Below are 17,625 nucleotides of genomic sequence, written 5' to 3' on the forward strand. Positions count from 1 at the left end.
GAGCATGCACGGATTTTTTAACGTCGTTTTAACCCACACGTGAACATTTTTTACAACCCAAAAAACAACATAATTTAAAACGTCGTTAAAAAATGCAGAACCCGAAAAAAAATGATGTGAAGCCCACACACCATTTTAAATGAATTTTTTTTCATGCCGAAAAATGATCGTGTGTACGCGTCATAATGTCTTTTCACTGCAATAAAGGCTTCTTGTCATCTGTCTCTTCACAGGACTGTTGAAAACATACACAGAGTTAAGCATGGTAACCTCAGTGTATATTCTCGAGCTCGGCACACCTCGGTGTCAGGATTAATGACCTCCCATGTGCATGCCCAATCAAGATTACCATGGACCCTGAACCCCAAAAAAATAAAAGGGAGAGGATATTGGTACCAGCAAGGGAGCGGAGAGACATCATATTGCTGGAGGCGAGCATTGGAGCGTTTAGTTCTGCTTTAAAAAAAATAAAAAAAAGGGGGACACTAAACTACACCCTTATAAATTCACACATATCCACTACCTATTGGCCCTGTCATCTATTTTTCATGAAATAGTTCCTTACCCCCAGTTCACATTGGGGCAGCTTCAAAGTTCTTTAACAGAAGTCAATGCAAGTCGTACCAAAGTCAGACCAAAAGTAAGTTGGAGCGACTCTAGTTGCACCGATTAGGACTATTCCATTGCACTGAATGGGTTTCGACAAGTGCGCCAAAGTCAGAGCATCAGAGTGAATCAAGCTCAACTGTGTTTTTATGGCTCCTTGTAACAAACAAAGGGGGTTATTTACTAAAGAAAAATCCACTTTTTACTACAAGTGCACTTGGAAGGGGAGTCGCTGTAGATCTGAGGGGGACATGCAAGCTTGCACATGATTGGATGATAAAATCAGCAGAGATTCCCCTGATTTCAGATCTTCCCTCTCAGATCTACAGCGACGCACTTGTAGTGCAAAGTGGATTTGCCTTTAGTAAATAACCACCAACGCATGTTAGTCATGCGCACTGTTCTAGGTATACTACAAATCCCTTTGTTCATATTTCCAAGTCCAGCCTGTAAGTAAGAGCGGGTGGACATTTGGAGGTTTGCATATGGCTGAGAGCAATAAAAAAAAATAAAAAAAAAAAAAAAAAAGGTACTTACTTTAGTTAATACATACACTATACTATTTTTTTAAACCTGAGTTCCGCATCACAGCCCTGCACATTTAAGCCCTGCCCAATTCTACTGCACACTGAGGCTCTGGAATTTACCATTGAATAGAAGGTGAAGTGACTAGCCTCAGCTGATAAGCAGAGATGAAACCAATCATCCTACATACATTGTACCTGTTTATCTATGCCGTATTTCCCCTACATCCAAAGTGCAGAATTTACACAGGATCTCTCAGCTCTGAAAAGCAGGGGGCAGGGAGCTGAAGTTACATCAGTGAGGAGAGCTCTGAGAGCCGATTGTATGAAAGGACACACCCCCTTCACACAGCATATAGCAGCAGAGCTGAAGCTGTCAATCACAGACTGTGCCCTCCTCTGTCACCCTTTTTCTCCTGGTGTCGGGAAACCTTTCAGAAGTGACGCATGCTTATAGCAGAGGAATGAAGCAGCAGACGGAAATGGCACTCTGGATTGAGACAAGTACATAAGGGATATATTTTGTTCCTATTTCATGTCAAATGTTTACCACTTTCATTTGAATGGGTTCCACAGGGATTGACTGGAAGACCTCCACTGTGGATATGGGGCTTTACTATCCAACTGTAAAATATAAATTTGAATACATTTATCAAAGGTTACACAACTAAAACTTACCTGGTAGGCTTGCTCCATCTATAATAAGGGGGTAAATAGCTCCCCAGACCACAATATCAGCGACTGACAGCACATCCTAAGAAAAAAATAAATAAAAAATATATTATATTACAAAATATTTTAATTTTCAGTAGGGTTGGGGAGGGGGTAGAACCCAGACAGGTTTCCAAGGAGAGTTTGCCTCACGTCCTGTACCAGTGATCACTGAGATAAAAATTTAAAGCAGAGTTCCACCCAAAAGTTCCTCACCCCCTTACATGCCACATTTGGCATGCAATATTTGGGGGGGGGGGGGGGGGTACCAAGTTTTGACAGGTACTTCCTGTCCCACTTCCTGCTTCAGTCGTCTGGCTGCCCAGGTGACGACTCCTCTCCCCCTCCCTCTGCAATCTTCTGGGAAACGTCACAGGTTCCAGGAGATTGCTTGGCCATTAAAAGAGCACAGCGCGACTCGCGCATGCGCAGTGTGCGCCCGGCCAGGTGCCCACAGTTGCAATGATGGTGCCGCGGAGAGGAGCGTGGCTTCAAGCGGCCGCATCACTGAACCGCGGAACAGGCGAGTGTGTGTTTATTAAAAGTCAGCAGCTATACTTTTTGTAGCTGCTGGCTTTCAATAAACTGAAAAACGGGTACAACTCCACTTTAGTCTCTCAAGTGGAAACCCAGAAAGAAACCTGACAGAAGTTAGAAACCTTCCTAATGTCATATAAAACCAACAACTGATCTAACATAACACAAATGGGCAATTCGTCATAGTGCCCATCTGTGGAGGTTTACCATCTATACTGGAAACTCTACCAACAAACAAAATATAGATAAATAAAGATCATGAGCATTCTTATAAGCATCATACAACAGGAATCCTTGCCCATTTTTCAGTGTAATCCTATAACATGTAAACCACAGCAGACCAGTACAGGTCCCAATGCTGCAACATACACCTTCCTTATAGAGTGTGAGTGACAGCAGCAGATACAGACACCGTTTGTTTGAGGCTAGGAACTCTGGGCCAGATTCACAGAAGAGATACAACGGCGTATCTCTCAGAGTATCTATGCGACCGATTCATAGAATCAGTTCCGCATAGATAGCCCTAAGATCCGACAGGTGTAATTGACTTACACCGTCGGATCTTAGGATGCAGTACCTCGGCCGCCGCTGGGTGGAGTTTGCGTCGTATTCCAGCGACGGGTATGCAAATTAGCAGTTACGGCGATCCACAAAGGTTTTTCCCGTCGTTACGTCGGCGCAAGTCTTAGTTTCCCGTCGCAAAGTTAGGGGTGCTATTAACATGGTGTAAAATTACTCCACCATGTTAAAGTATGCCCGTCGTTCCCGCGTCGCTTTTGAATTTTTTTTTTCCCGGCGCAAGTACGTTACGCACGTCACGATTCACAAACACGTTGGGCCGTCGTAAGTTCGCACAAAGCACGTCGGGAAAATTGCGAACGGAGCATGTGCAGTACGTCCGGCGCGGGAGCGCGCCTAATTTAAATGGTACCCGCCCCATTTGAATTGGGCAGGCTTGCGCCGGACGTGTTTACGATACACCGCCGCAAGTTTACAGGTAAGTGCTTTGTGGATCGGGCACTTACACTGAAAACTTGCGGCGGTGTAACGTAAACAGGTTACGTTACACGGCCGCAATTCTACGTGAATCTGGCCCTCTGATCTTTATTTCTGGTTTCAGTGAGCTCTAAACTTGGAGGATTCAAATCGCAACTGCAACCATTTAACACTTGTGCCTGCTGTGCTAGACACTATGGGCTAGATTCACAAAGACTTACAACGGCGTATCACTAGATACGCCATCGAAAGTCCGAATCCGCGCTGTCGTATCTTTAAGCGTATTCTAAAACTGAGATACGCGTAAATCTTGCCAAGATACGACCGGAGTAAGTCTCCTACTCCGTCGTATCTTAGCTGCATATTTACGCTGGCCGATAGGGGCGTGTACGTCGATTTACGCCGAGAACATGCAAATGATCAAGATACGCCTATTCACGAACGTACGCTCGCCCGTCGCATGTAAGATACGCCGTTTACGTAAGGCGTTTTCAGGCGTAAAAAGATAAACCACCAAAAAGATGGCGCAGCCAATGTTAAGTATGGACGTCGGATCAGTGTCGAATATTGCACGTTTTACGTCGTTTGCGTAAGTCGTCCGTGAATGGGGCTGGGCGTAAGTTACGTTCACGTCGAAAGCATTGAGTATTTGCGACGCGATACTGAGCATGCGCCGTACGATCAGCGCTTCATTTACATGTATGGTAATGAATCGTGAATTCATTACCATACAACACGCCCCCTACCTGCCTATTTTGAATTAGGCGGGGTTACGCGGGGCCATTTGCGCTACGCCAACGTAACTTAGGAGGCAAGTGCTTTGTGAATACAGTACTTGCCTCACTATCTTACGTCAGCGTAGTGCAAAGGGGATGCGCTACGCCGACCTAAAGAAGCGCCGCCGTACCTGAATCTAGCCCTATCAGTTTACCTATTATTGGCTAGGCCAAATTTAACATTTCAGCCATATGCCAACTGATTTTGTAATCACTGAGAATGCAGACACATATAGCAGAAGCATTACAGGTGGGGCGGACATAGTTTAGGGGGCAATTTTAATAATGGTGACCACCAGACATAAAGCCGTTTTATTTTTCCTCCATGCATTTTTTTTAAAGCTTTCCTCTGATTGGCTAAGATGGCGATTGTGATATTATCCATCCATCTCTCCACCTCAGCCATCCATCCATCTCTCCACCTCAGCCAATCAGAGGAACCTGCTTGGTTCAAACAAACTATTTTAAAAGTGATAGAAATCTGGAGTGAAGCCCTGTACATCCACGATCGGTTTGTCTGATGAAAACAGACCGATGGACTGTTTTTATCGGACAAACCCATCGTGTGTGGGCCCCATCGGTATTTTTTCGAATATAGAACATGTTTTAAATTTGTCCTATGGATAAAAAACAGATAGAAAAAAAACGATCGTCTGTGTGGAAGTCCATCGGTCAAAAATCCACGCATGCTCAGAATCAAGTCGACGCATGCTCAGAAGCATTGAACTTATTTTTTTCAGCACGTCGTAGTGTTTTACGTCACCGCGGATTTTTGACTGATGGTGTGTAGGCAAGACTGATGAAAGTAAGCTTCATCGGATATCCAACAAAAAAAATCCATCAGATTAGATTCCACCAGATATCCGATCGTGTGTACGAGGCTTTAGACTTTAACCACTTGCTTACTGGGCACATATACCCCCCTCCTGCCCAGGTGAAATTTCAGCTTTCGGCACTGCATCGCTATAACTAACAATTGCGCGGTCGTGCGACGTGGCTCCCAAACAAAATTGACGTCCTTTTTTCCCCACAAGTAGAGCTTTCTTTTGGTGGTATTTGATCGCCTGTGCGGTTTTTATTTTTTGCGCTATAAACAAAAAAGTGAGACAATTTTGAAAAAAATACAATATTTTTTACTTCTTGCTATAATAAATATCCCAATTTAAAAAAAAAAACACATTTTTTTTTCTCAGTTTAGGCCGATACGTATTCTTCTACATATTTTTGGTAAAAAAAAAAAAAAAAAAAAAATCGCAATAAGCGACTGGTTTGCGCAAAAGTTATAGCGCTTACAAAATAGGGGACAGAATTATTTTTTTTTTATAGAAATGGCGGCGATCTGCGATTTTTAATGGGACTGCGACGTTATGGCGGACACATCGGACACATTTTTGGCGCCATTCACATTTATACTGCGATCAGTGCTATAAATATGCACTAATTACAGTATAAATGTGACTGGCATTGAAGGGGTTAACACTAGGGGGTGAGGAAGGGGTTAAATGTATCCCTGCTTAGTATTCTAACTGTGGGGGAGGGGGGGTGACCGATCTGTGTCTCTATGTACAAGAGACACAGATCCGTCTCCTCTCCAGAGACAGCACCGCTGTCTCTGTGTAAAACGGCAATGAGAGATGATCTCATATGTTTACATATGAGATCATCTCTCATTGGCCGCACAGATCGCCTCGCGAACGGCCACTCTGATTGGCCGTTCGCGGCGATCTGTAATTGGCTGTGTCCGAGGGACACGGCCAACACAGATTTTCCCCGCAGCGCGCTCTGGAGCGCGCGCGGGGACCGCCCTAAGGGGCGGCCGTCAATTGACGGCAGTTTGGAAATTGGGATCCGCACTGTAGCCGTCAATTGACGGCAGGCGGATCCCAAGTGGTTAAGCTTCAAAAAGGGAATGGACAGGGGTGTACACAAGCGGCAGTAAGAATTAAATGCCTCTGTTGTGTTCAGCGGGCAGTAACACTGGCCAAACGTGACCCAGTCAAGTAACTGTGGCCACGCTGCAACGGTTCTGTGTTAAAAGGATTGTGAATTGCTCTTCAGAGCCAATCTAAACTACCAGTGTAAAGACAGCTGTCACCAAAACCAGTGTATTCATTGGATGATCCATAATCTTGTTATGGTGGTTATTTTTTTTGCATTTTCCTTTCACTTTATGTATTAGCAACATGGGTCACCAGGAGAAAAACAAATCTCTATAGTGGGGGAATACAGAAACCAAAACCCAACAGGGGCTCAAAAATTTGACCATTCTATCCAAAACGAAGGTTTTGGTTAAGATGCATTTTAAAGCTGAACTCAAAGCAGCAGAATACAAGAGCTATGGGAAACAATTATTTGATCCCCTGCAGATTGTGTAAATTTGCCCATTTAACCACTTAAGGACCGCCTCCTGCACATTTACGTCGGCAGAATGGCACGGCTGGGCACATGCACGTACCTGTACGTCCTCTTTAAGTGCCCAGCCATGGGCGCGGGCCCACGACCCGGTCCGAAGCTCCTCGGTCACAGGAGCTGAAGAACGGGGAGAGGTGTGTGTAAACACACCTTCACCTGTTCTTCACGGATCGTCTGTTCCCTGATATAAGGAAAGGCCCCGCCCCCTACAGTTAGAAACACATATGAGGTCACACATAACCATTAGGGGACGCCGTAGGGGTTAACTCCTAAACTGCACTGTGATTTTTACAGTAAACAATGCATTTTTATAGCATTTTTTGCGGTGAAAATGACAATGGTCCCAAACATGTGTCAAAATTGTCCGAAGTGTCCGCCATAATGTTGCAGTCACGAAAAACAAAAAAAAAAACGCTGATCGACGCTATTAGTAGTAAAAAAAATAAATAAAAATGTCATAAAACTATCTCCTATTTTGTAAACGCTATAAATTTTGCGCAAACCAATCGTTAAATGCTTATTGCGATTTTTTTTTTTTTTACCAAAAATATGTAGAAGAATACGTATCGGCCTAAACTGAAAGAAAAAAATGTTTTATATCTTTTTTGGGGGTATTTATTAAAGCAAAAAATATTGTGTTTTTTTTCAAAATTGTCGCTCTATTTTTGTTTATAGCGCAAAAAATAAAAACCGCAGAGGTGATCAAATACCACCAAAAGAAAGCTCTATTTGTGGGAAAAAAAGGACGCCAATTTTGTTCGGGAGCCACATGGCACGACCGCGCAATTGTCAGTGAGCGACACAGTGCCGAATAGCAAAACTGGCCAGGTCCTTTACCTGCAAATTGGTCCGGGTCTTAAGTGGTTAAAAAGAATGGTCTATAAGTTTTTTATCATCGGTGTATTTTAATTGATAAAGCCAGAATATCAGCCGAAAATCCCTCCATAAAATTGAACTGCAACCTAATTTATAGCATTTGTTTTATGTATTTTTCTTGCTGGATTTTTGGTTGATATTCTGTCTCTATCATTTGAAATACACCTATGATAAAAAACTATGGGCCAGATTCACATATAAATGCGGCGGCTTAACGTATCTTCTATACATTACACCGCCGCAAGTTTTCAGCGCAAGTGCCTGGTTCACCAAGCACTTGCGTGTAAACTTACGGCGGTGTAACGTAAAGGCGTCCGGCGCAAGCCCGCCTAAATCAAATGGGGCGTGTACCATTTAAATTAGGCGCGCTCCCGCGCCTGACGTACTGTGCATGCTCCGTTTTGAAATTCCCGCCGCGCTTTGCGCGAAGTGACGTCATTTTTTTGAACGGCGACGTGCGTAACGTACTTTCGTATTCCCGGACGTCTTGCGCAAAAAAAAAAAAAAATTCGACCCGGGAACGACGGCCATACTTTAACATGGCACGTCTAAAGTTAAGCCATGTTAAAGCAGGCTTAACTTTGCGACGGGAAAAAATTACTAGCGACGACGTAACGAACGTGAAAACCTTCGTGGATCGCCGTAAAACCTCATTTGCATACCCGACGCTGGAAAACGACGCAAACTCCCCCCAGCGGCGGCCGAAGTATTGCAGCCTAAGATCCGACGGTGTAAGTCAATTACACCGGTCGGATCTTAGGGCTATCTATGCGGAACTGATTCTATGAATCAGCCGCATAGATTCTCTCAGAGATACGACGGCGTATCTCTTTTGTGAATCTGGCCCTATAGACCCTTTTCTTTGCAAGTGGGCAAACTTACAAAATCGGCAGGGGGATCAAATAATTATTTTCCCCACTGTATGACCATCCAGTTCCACGTTTTACACAGCTCTGCCCCACATCATAGCTCTTTCTACTAGGAAAGGGGATGTGATCCATATCTACTGCAGTTTCACATACAAGGCTTCTCCCCACCACACACCCCGTGACTGGATAGTCAAAGACAAAGCAACACACCGATGAGCTAATCTCTGCTACTCTGTTCTCTTCTACTATCAACATGCTCCCTCCCCTACTCCGAGCTCTACCATGCGATAGACTGCTAGTGTCTGATTCCAAGTCAAATTCAGGCATTTACACTGCTTGCATATAAAAATTATATTTAATGATGTATTAATGTTTACAGAGCTGCAGTTTGTGGGTCTATTAGTCTATTATCTGCCTAGAGTTTAACTTTAATCCCATGAGTAAGAAAAATGTTCACAAACTTTGCTTTATACACTTACGCCAGCAAGGTATGCTTTCTTTGTAATATTTTGAGCAATGTAGACAAGAGCTTTGTTAACCGTTTGTAGAGCGTCTTCCTTCTTCCTCCCTTGCACCACATGAGCATACAAAGCAGCAGAGACTGATGGCTGGAACAAAGTAAAACCTGTTAGCACACGCTATTTTTTCTTTATATGTAACAGTGTGGCAAGTATGGACATGCTCAGGGAATATACCTGCAGCTCTGTAGCTTCCCATTCTAGCCACTGATTAATGAGGTCACTCGTCTCCTTCCCAGCAGACAAATAAAAACACCTACAAAACAAAAAAGAAAAAAAAAGTAAACTTCCCCTTATTACTTCTGTTGCTCCGAGGACCAGTTAGACAAGTTTATACAATCGGCCCATTCCCAACGTGCGACAGAAATGCACTGCCGTTTAGGAGATGCAGGGGGTGCTAGTAATTCTTACGGGTACCCCCACGCATCAGCAAAAATCGCATTGTGCTGCAGCACCATGCAATACCGAGCGGCGTGGTTTTTAGAAAGGGTTCGCAGCTTCTCTCCTTACATTTCTGAGGATAGGGCAACCCACTAAAATGAATGAGCTACCCTACCTAGAGAATGGAGCCTACACCAGTCTGAACTGGGATTTAGAAGACAATCTGGAATTATAAAAAGCACAGCAACGTTCATTATAAAATTGTATTGTAACTGTACTGTCTGCCCCATGTTGTAAACTGTTGGCGCTATATAAATCCTGAATAATAATAATTATTCTTAGCTCCTTGCTTTGGAACTCCCACACTGGGAAGTAAAAGTTGGCATATGAATGGCGGCCTGGCAGCGTTATGCTCACCCTACACTTATGTCATTTTTGGACAAACTACAAGATCTTGATCAAATCAAGAAAATGTTTTTTAAGAGCAATTTGATCACTTAAAGCGGTTGTAAACCCGCATGAAATTTTTTATTTTTTTCCTCCTGTAAGGGAAAAGTCATAATGAGCTAATATGCACCGCATATTAGCTCATTATGAAATACTTACCTTGGAACAAGGTGTGTAGCACTTACCTGGTTCACGCCGAGTGAGATTTCATCTTGCCTCGGCGTGTCTTCCGGGTATCGCCGCTCCAGCGCTGTGATCGGCTGGAGCGGCGATGACGTCACTCCCGCGCGTGCGCGCGGGAGATTTAAAACTCGGCAAGGTCCGGCGGCTGCCGGTCCTTTCGCCGTAGATCCCCCCCTGCGCATGCGCAGCGGCGCATTGCGAGGGGAATATCTCCTAAACCGTGCAGGTTTAGGAGATATTCTCCTTACCTATAGGTAAGCCTTGTTATAGGCTTACCTGTAGGTAAAAGTACAAAAAGTGGGTTTACAACCACTTTAACTGATTTTGCAAAAGAAAATCCATCACCTTGGTGAAAATTCAATTGTATATAAAAACGAGAAGAATGGCTTTAACAAAGAGAAAACCACACACAACATTTATACCCACCTAAGTGGATGCAGCATCGATCTAATGCTGCATCTTGCCCCCCCCCCCACCCCCCGTAGTGAGAACTGAGCAATCAAACACCACTGATCGCTCAGTCCTCCACCTCCGCTCAGAGCACAGGGCCTTGGCCGTCAGTCTCCAGCTCTCTGCCCCTCCAGCGCTCATTGGTGTGCCAGGCTGTGGACGGGGTAAGAGGGGCTGGCTCAGGCTCTCGGGGGATCACTGAGAGGCTGAGCCAGGTGCCGGTCCAGGCAGCTGGGTAGATCCCGACCATATAGTCGGGATCTTTTCAGAGTCTGGACCAGCTCTGCAACTTTAGCCCACTGTCTGAAGAAAACAGGTCACAGGGAAAAAAAAAAAAAACTTCACTCCTGTGATCCATCAGAGAAGTATAGCCAAAAATGTGGCTATACTTCTTATTTAACCTGATGAAATTACAGATCAATTCTGAAATGATAACTTTAGAATTTTACTTTTTCCAGTGGATTTTATTTTTTACATTCAGACTAAAAAGGAAAAAAAAAAGATCTAACACTATGTCTACTCACCTACAGATTGCATTTGGAGTAAATAGGAAATTCCCATTATCAAGTTCTAGTGCTGGCAGTTTGGGCTGTGACAAGAAGGGAACAACTTTTTCTAGGAGAGAACAAGACAAATTAAATCATACACATATGCCATTGGATAGTAAAAAGCTTTACAATTATATAAAAAAAAAAAAAAACAGCTGGCAAGCTAAAAAGAAAATAGCATGAAAATATGAAGGTCATGCGTTATGATTTTCTAATTTGCAGGCTTCTTCGAGGTCAAAGAACTGAGGAACTATGCAGAGCTTACACATAGATGACTGATACTGTTAGAAATCTGTGGAAAATAAAAGCTGGTGAAGGGTACATTGTAGTCCCCACAGAGCCATTAATGTCTAAATCTGATGAATTTTATACAGGACAGTCAATGGAAGAAACTAAGAAAATCGCGATCTCGATTAAAATGTGAAAAATCAGAGGTGTTCTTTTACATTAGCAAGCATGTAAGGTCAGCAGGTTTGCTGCGGCTTTTAAAATTTAACATGTAAACAGTCCATCAGATTTACATATACTGTATTTAACCACATAAGCTCCGTTTTGTGTTGAAAATAACTTTAAATAAATAAAATTTTGAGAATCGTGATCTGCATTTTATACAAATAAATCTCGATTCTCATTTTTCCCAGAATCGTGCAGCTCTAGTCACCATTGGAAGTCCATGTGACAAAAAAGGACAACAGACAGGAATAGAGTTGTCACCCTAAAAAAAAACAAGGCCCTGCACAAGGAGCAGCCCACGTCCTGTGTCGGCAGCGGGCACCCGTCACGAGGAGCCCACATCCTGTGTCGGCAGTGGGCACCCGTCACGAGGAGCCCACGTCCTGTGTCGGCAACGGGCACCCGTCACGAGGAGCCCACGTCCTGTCACGGCAGCGGGCACCCGTCACGAGGAGCTCACGGCAGCGGGCACCCGTCACGAGGAGCCCACGTCCTGTCACGGCACCCGTCACGAGGAGCCCACGTCCTGTCACGGCACCCGTCACGAGGAGCCCACGTCCTGTCACGGCACCCGTCACGAGGAGCCCACGTCCTGTCACGGCAGCGGGCACGAGGAGCCCGCGTCCTGTCACGGCAGCGGGCACGAGGAGCCCGCGTCCTGTCACGGCAGCGGGCACGAGGAGCCCACGTCCTGTCACGGCAGCGGGCACGAGGAGCCCACGTCCTGTCACGGCAGCGGGCACGAGGAGCCCACGTCCTGTCACGGCAGCGGGCACGAGGAGCCCACGTCCTGTCACGGCAGCGGGCACCCGTCACGAGGAGCCCACGTCCTGTCACGGCAGCGAGCACCCGTCACGAGGAGCCCACGTCCTGTGTCGGCAGCGGGCACCCGTCACTAGGAGCCCACGTCCTGGGTCGGCAGTGGGCACCCGTCACGAGGGGCCCGCGACCTGTCACGGCAGTGGACACACGTCACGGGGAGCCCACGTCCTGTCTCACCAGTGGGCACTCATCACAAGGAGCCCATGTTTTGTCTCAGCCCCTTCTGAACCTCTTACCCTCCTGCTGTAGCCTCTGGATCTCCACCTGTGCAGCCCAAGTCCCAGCTGCGGCCAGCACCTTCACCCCGTGCGGGTTCCCCTCACTCAGGAACAGCTTCATACCAGCTCAATGAACCCCAACCACAAACAACCGGCACCTACAACACCCAGCACAGCTGATGCAACGCGCTGTAAAGCCTACAAGCACATGGACCGCGGAGGACGCCGGGAAGACGAGTCCCACAATCTCTGTGTACACAGCAATGTCATCTGAAAGCGGGACCTCTGGAACTACATTTCCCACACTTCCCAAGGAATGGGTCGTTCTCTGACGGCGTGACGTGTAAAGCGTGCGGAGGTGTGTTCTGAATACTCTAATCGCACGCAAGTACAGCATGCCGACTGCCGAGTGTTCCAGGAGATGTTGTGTGGACGGAGCGGACGTGTTGTATTCTACAGAGGAGGAGACAGATTATACGGCTGGTTATCCGTTTGGAATGACAGATTTCACACTATAATATTACATATGAGTGACACGATTCCTGAGAACAAGCTGTTCTAGATACGTGGCGTTCTATGCAGGGCCACTGCAGTGTCACATTCCGCTCCCTATCACAGAATGCTGCGGAAGTGACAGTTTTTCGCCGCCATCTTGCTACACCCCACACTCCTGGACAGTAAAGAGAGTGAGAAGGGGGCAAGCGGACATCTTGTTACACCCACCGGAGTTTTTGATTTGAGACTTATTTTTAACACAGAATGTGACAACACACCGCCACCGGTGCTAGACTATTTTGCACCCTAGGCAAGACCAGCTACTTGAACCCCCCCCCCCCCCCCCCAAAAAAAAAAAAAGGTTTTAGGGCTTCCATCTTTAACCACTTCAAGACCGTGCCTAATTTAGACACTTGTTGCATACAAGTTAAAATCCAGTGTTTTTTTTTTTAACCACTTAAGGACCGCCTCCTGCACATTTACGTCGGCAGAATGGCACGGCTGGGCACAGGCACGTATAGGTACTGTGCTAGTACCCAGCCGCGGGTCGTGGGCGCGCGCCCGGGACCCGATCGCCGCTGGAGTCCCACGATCGGTCCCCGGAAGCTGAAGAACGGGGAGAGCCGTGTGTAAACACAGCTTCCCCGTTCTTCCCTGTGGCGGCGTCATCGATTGTGTCATCCCTTTTATAGGGATACGCAATCGATGACGCCACACCCCCCTACAGTTGTAAACACACATGAGGTCACACATAACTCCATCAGCGCCCCCTTGTGGTTAACTCCCAAACTGCAATTGTCACTTCCACAGTAAACAATGCATTTTAAATGGTCCCAAAAATGTGTCAAAATTGTCTGAAGTGTCCGCCATAATGTCGCAGTCACGAAAAAAATAAATCGCTGATCGCCGCCATTAGTAGTAAAAAAATGAATAAAAATGCTATAAAACTATTCCCTATTTTGTAAACGCTATAAATTTTGTGAAAACCAACCGATAAGCGCTTATTGCGTTTTTTTTTTTACCAAAAATAGGTAGAAGAATACGTATTGGCCTAAACTGAGGAAAAAAATATGTTTTTTTTATATATTTTTGGGGGATATTTATTATAGCAAAAAGTAAAAAATATTGAATTTTTTTTTAAATTGTCGCTCTATTTTTTTGTTTATAGCGCAAAAAATAAAAACCGCAGAGGTGATCAAATACCACCAAAAGAAAGCTCTATTTGTTTGTTGCACGACCGCGCAATTGTCTGTTAAAGCGACGCAGTGCCGAATCGCGAAACCTGTCCGGGTCCTTTAGCTGCCTAAAGGTCCGGGTCTTGAGTGGTTAATGTCTAAACCGCCGGTGACAAAAGTGAGTACACCCCTAAGTGAAAATGTCCAAATTGGGCCCAAAGTGTCAATATTTTGTGTGGCCACCATTATTTTCCAGCACTGCCTTAACCCTCGTGGCCATGGAGGTCACCAGAGCTTCACAGGTTGCCACTGGAGTCCCTTCCACTCCTCCATGATGACATCACAGAGCTGGTGGATGTTAGAGACCTTGCGCTCCTCCACCTTCCATTTGAGGATGCCAAAAAAAAAAAAAAAAAAAAAAAAAAAAAAGGCAAGGAGAGAGGCGCCTCTGGGTGTAGTAGCTTAAAAACAATTTAATGGTTAAAAAACAAATACATGTGGTTGTTGCACTCACATTTGAGCAGTATGGAACAGGCACGTAAAGGTTTCTTTTAGGCTGGGTGAGCTGTCATCCGAGGAGGTAAGTTCCTTTTCCAGTCAGAGGGAGCGCTGTGCGGGGAGGTCACTATTTCATCCGAAGGATGGCATCCATGGGGATGTAGATGGTTCTCAACCCGAGGTCTGGAGCGCACGTGGAAGGCTGGCGAGGGCGGATGACGTCACTGGTATGCGACGCGTTTCAGAGTCTCAAAAACAGCTGATGGATTTTGCTGCTTACACTCCTTTCTCAAGCATAGCGGAGGAGGGGCACGGAACTAGTATTTATTGGTGTGGAGGGGGCGGAGCAAGGCGAAGGTGGGGCGGGACGGAATGCGGAGTGATGTGAAGGAAGGAAGTGTGGGCGTGAATCAAGGAGTGTCAATGTGTGAATAGGAGACGGGCGTATAGGACGAGGGCGGGCAATGAGAGATTAAGTTAGATCTAAACGAACGGGGGGAGGAGGAGGGGCCGTGAATGGGACTAAGGTGGAATGTGATGGGAAGTGTCAGAACGGGGAGAGGACGGGGACAGTGTTGGAGGAGAATTAAGTGTAGTGTGAACGCAATGAGGGACAATGATGGATAAGTAATGAATGAGGGTGTGTGGGCTGCACTTATATGAATAAGAATAATAAGAATAAAGGGAACTAGTGAGAACGATGTTTAGGTCACAAGTGCAGTATAAGTGGCAGGGGGGGCCATGTGGTGAGGAGTATGTGTGGGGAGCTGATATTATTGACTATGATGTGATGGATATATAATATGATTTAATATGATACTGACTGTAGGTGAATTTGATTTTAGTCAGTATATAGTAGCTGGAGGAATAAGGTGGGAGTAATGGCACTAATATACCATGGGGTAGGGTGTGGGTGGCTGAGGATGTAAAAAAGGGGGGGGGGGGGGAAAGAAAGGGAGAAGGGGGGGGGGAGAAAAAAGGGGGGGGGGGGGGGGGGGGGACGGGGGGAGGGAGGGGGGCGCTGAAAAAGGAAGGATAGTGGGGGAAAAAAAGAGAAAGAAGAAGAAGTGGGGAAGGGGGGGGGGGGAGAGGGGTGGGGAGGAAACAAGAGACAGAAAGGGGGAGGGGGAAAGGGAGGGAGAGGGAATGAGGGGGGGGGGTGGGGGGGGGGGAGAGTGATCCATGGGGTGTGCACAGTATATATACAACAACATGTGGATATGGAGTCCATAAAGTGTGCACAGTATCTGTACAACAGCATGTGGATATAGAGTCTAATTAAATGGATCCTTAGAGAATACAAAGATAAAAAATTGTCTACATACGCGCTAGGTGTTCAGAAGTAGAACAGCAGAGGATTCATATATACAGTGGTATAGACATACATAAATAAATAAATAAATATATAAATACATATACACAACCTGCATAATAGTACGTAGTATATAGTAAAAGGAGGTATGAATGAAAGGTGTAAAATTACAGATATGTACAGGGGGAGCGTATGTATGCCCGTGAACCTGTATTTGGGAGGGCAAATGTATAAAGGTATAAAGTTATAGTGATAAGTGGGTTATAGAATGGTGGCAATCTCAATGCTTTCGTTGATGCCACCCGGAGAGAGGGCATCTAGGGTGTATATCCAATACGTTTCCCTGGCGCATAGTTTTTTAAATCTTTCTGCTGGGGTGAAGATGTTGCTAATTTGTTCTATAACCCATACTGAGAGTCCTGTGGTTGATTGCTGGTGTGTGGTGGTAAAGTGTTTAGGCACACTGTGGGGGTCGGTGCCGCCTTCTATGTTTCTTCGATGTTCCCCAAAACGTTGTCTCAGGGGTCGAATGGTGCGGCCCACATACAGCAAGCCGCAAGGGCAGGTGAGGGCATACACGACGAAGTCCGAAGAGCAATTGAAGAATTCCTTCAAATGGTAAGTTTTTTGTTTGGTTTGAAAGCTTTTTTGTCCATGTTTGACAAAATGGCATGTTTTGCATAGTGGTTTACGGCATTGGTACATGCCGACCAGAGGTATGAGGCAGGGCACAGCGGGTAGGTTTGGGGTGTATTTCAGTTTGCTGGGGGCGATTTTGCTTTTTAGATTTGGTGCTCTTCTGTAAATCACTTTTGGACGAGCAGGAAGGATCGATTTCAGATGAGGATCTTGTAGCAAGATATTCCAGTGTTTGGAAATAATAGCTTCCATATTTTTATGTTTTTGGTGGTAGGTGGTCAAAAACCTGGTGGAGCAGTCATCGGTGTTTTTCTTTGCTTTGGGGGTTGGTTTGTTTAAATAGTGATTGAAGGCATCTTCTATCAATTTTTCCGGATATTGTTTGTCTCTAAACTTCTGTTTGAGATTTTGGCTGAGAGTAATATAGTCGGAATCTTTGGTACAGTTTTGTCTTAGTCGACAAAACTGTCCTTTGGGGATATTGTTGGTCCAGTTGGATAGGTGGCAGCTTTTATAGTGCAAGTAAGAGTTACCAGCTGTAGGTTTTGTGTAGGTCTTAGTGCAGATGGTATGGTCTTCATGTCTCAACTCGAGGTCCAGGAAAGCCATGGTGAGGGGATCAGAAACAGAGGTGAATGACAGGCCGTAGGAATTGTGATTACAGTATTCTACAAACGGTTTGATGGAGTCGGTGGGGCCATCCCAGATGATAAGGATATCATCGATATACCTTCCGAAGAAGGCAATATGCGATGTAAAGGGGTTGTTATTGAAAATGTGATGGTTCTCCCAGAAACCCATCGCGAGATTAGCGTATGAGGGGGCAAAATTGGCTCCCATGGCAGTCCCCTGGATTTGCTGGTAGAAGGTGCCGTCAAAGGTGAAATAGTTATGTGTCAAGCAGAAGTTGGTGGCTTTATGGATGAAATTGGCCTGGCGGGGGTTGAGTAGTGGTTCCTGGAGAAGGGATTGTTCTAGGGCCATTAGTCCGAAAGAATGTGGTATGGATGTATACAATGAACATACGTCCAAGGACAGCCAACTGTAGGAGGGTTCCCACTGGTAGTGCGACAATAGTTCCAAAAGGTGTGAGCTGTCACGTATGAAAGATGGTAATTGGGAGACTATGGGTTGGAGAAATTGGTCAATATAGAGACTGAGACCAGTGGTGACGCTGTC

At 45.6% G+C, this 17,625-nt stretch overlaps 1 protein-coding gene across 2 annotated transcripts in view; it reads right to left on the reverse strand.

Annotated features, from left to right (window-relative positions):
• The window catches only part of MARS1 (methionyl-tRNA synthetase 1), a 65,651-nt gene extending 53,033 nt beyond the window's left edge, over positions 1-12,618 (reverse strand). Inside the window, exons 1-5 of one of the 2 annotated variants that reach the window (XM_040340916.1) lie at positions 12,346-12,618; positions 10,811-10,901; positions 9,003-9,081; positions 8,787-8,915; positions 1,809-1,884 (exon numbers count right to left, since the gene is read on the reverse strand). In XM_040340916.1, the coding sequence (XP_040196850.1) occupies positions 1,809-1,884; positions 8,787-8,915; positions 9,003-9,081; positions 10,811-10,901; positions 12,346-12,448 (478 nt within the window). In that variant the 5' untranslated portion in view covers positions 12,449-12,618. The remainder of the gene's footprint in view (positions 1-1,808; positions 1,885-8,786; positions 8,916-9,002; positions 9,082-10,810; positions 10,902-12,345) is intronic. The other variant, XM_040340917.1, reaches the window with a different exon arrangement.
• Between the last annotated feature and the right edge of the window lie 5,007 nt (positions 12,619-17,625).

The sequence above is a fragment of the Rana temporaria genome, chromosome 2 (assembly GCF_905171775.1).
Source record: "Rana temporaria chromosome 2, aRanTem1.1, whole genome shotgun sequence".
NCBI lineage: Eukaryota > Metazoa > Chordata > Amphibia > Anura > Ranidae > Rana > Rana temporaria.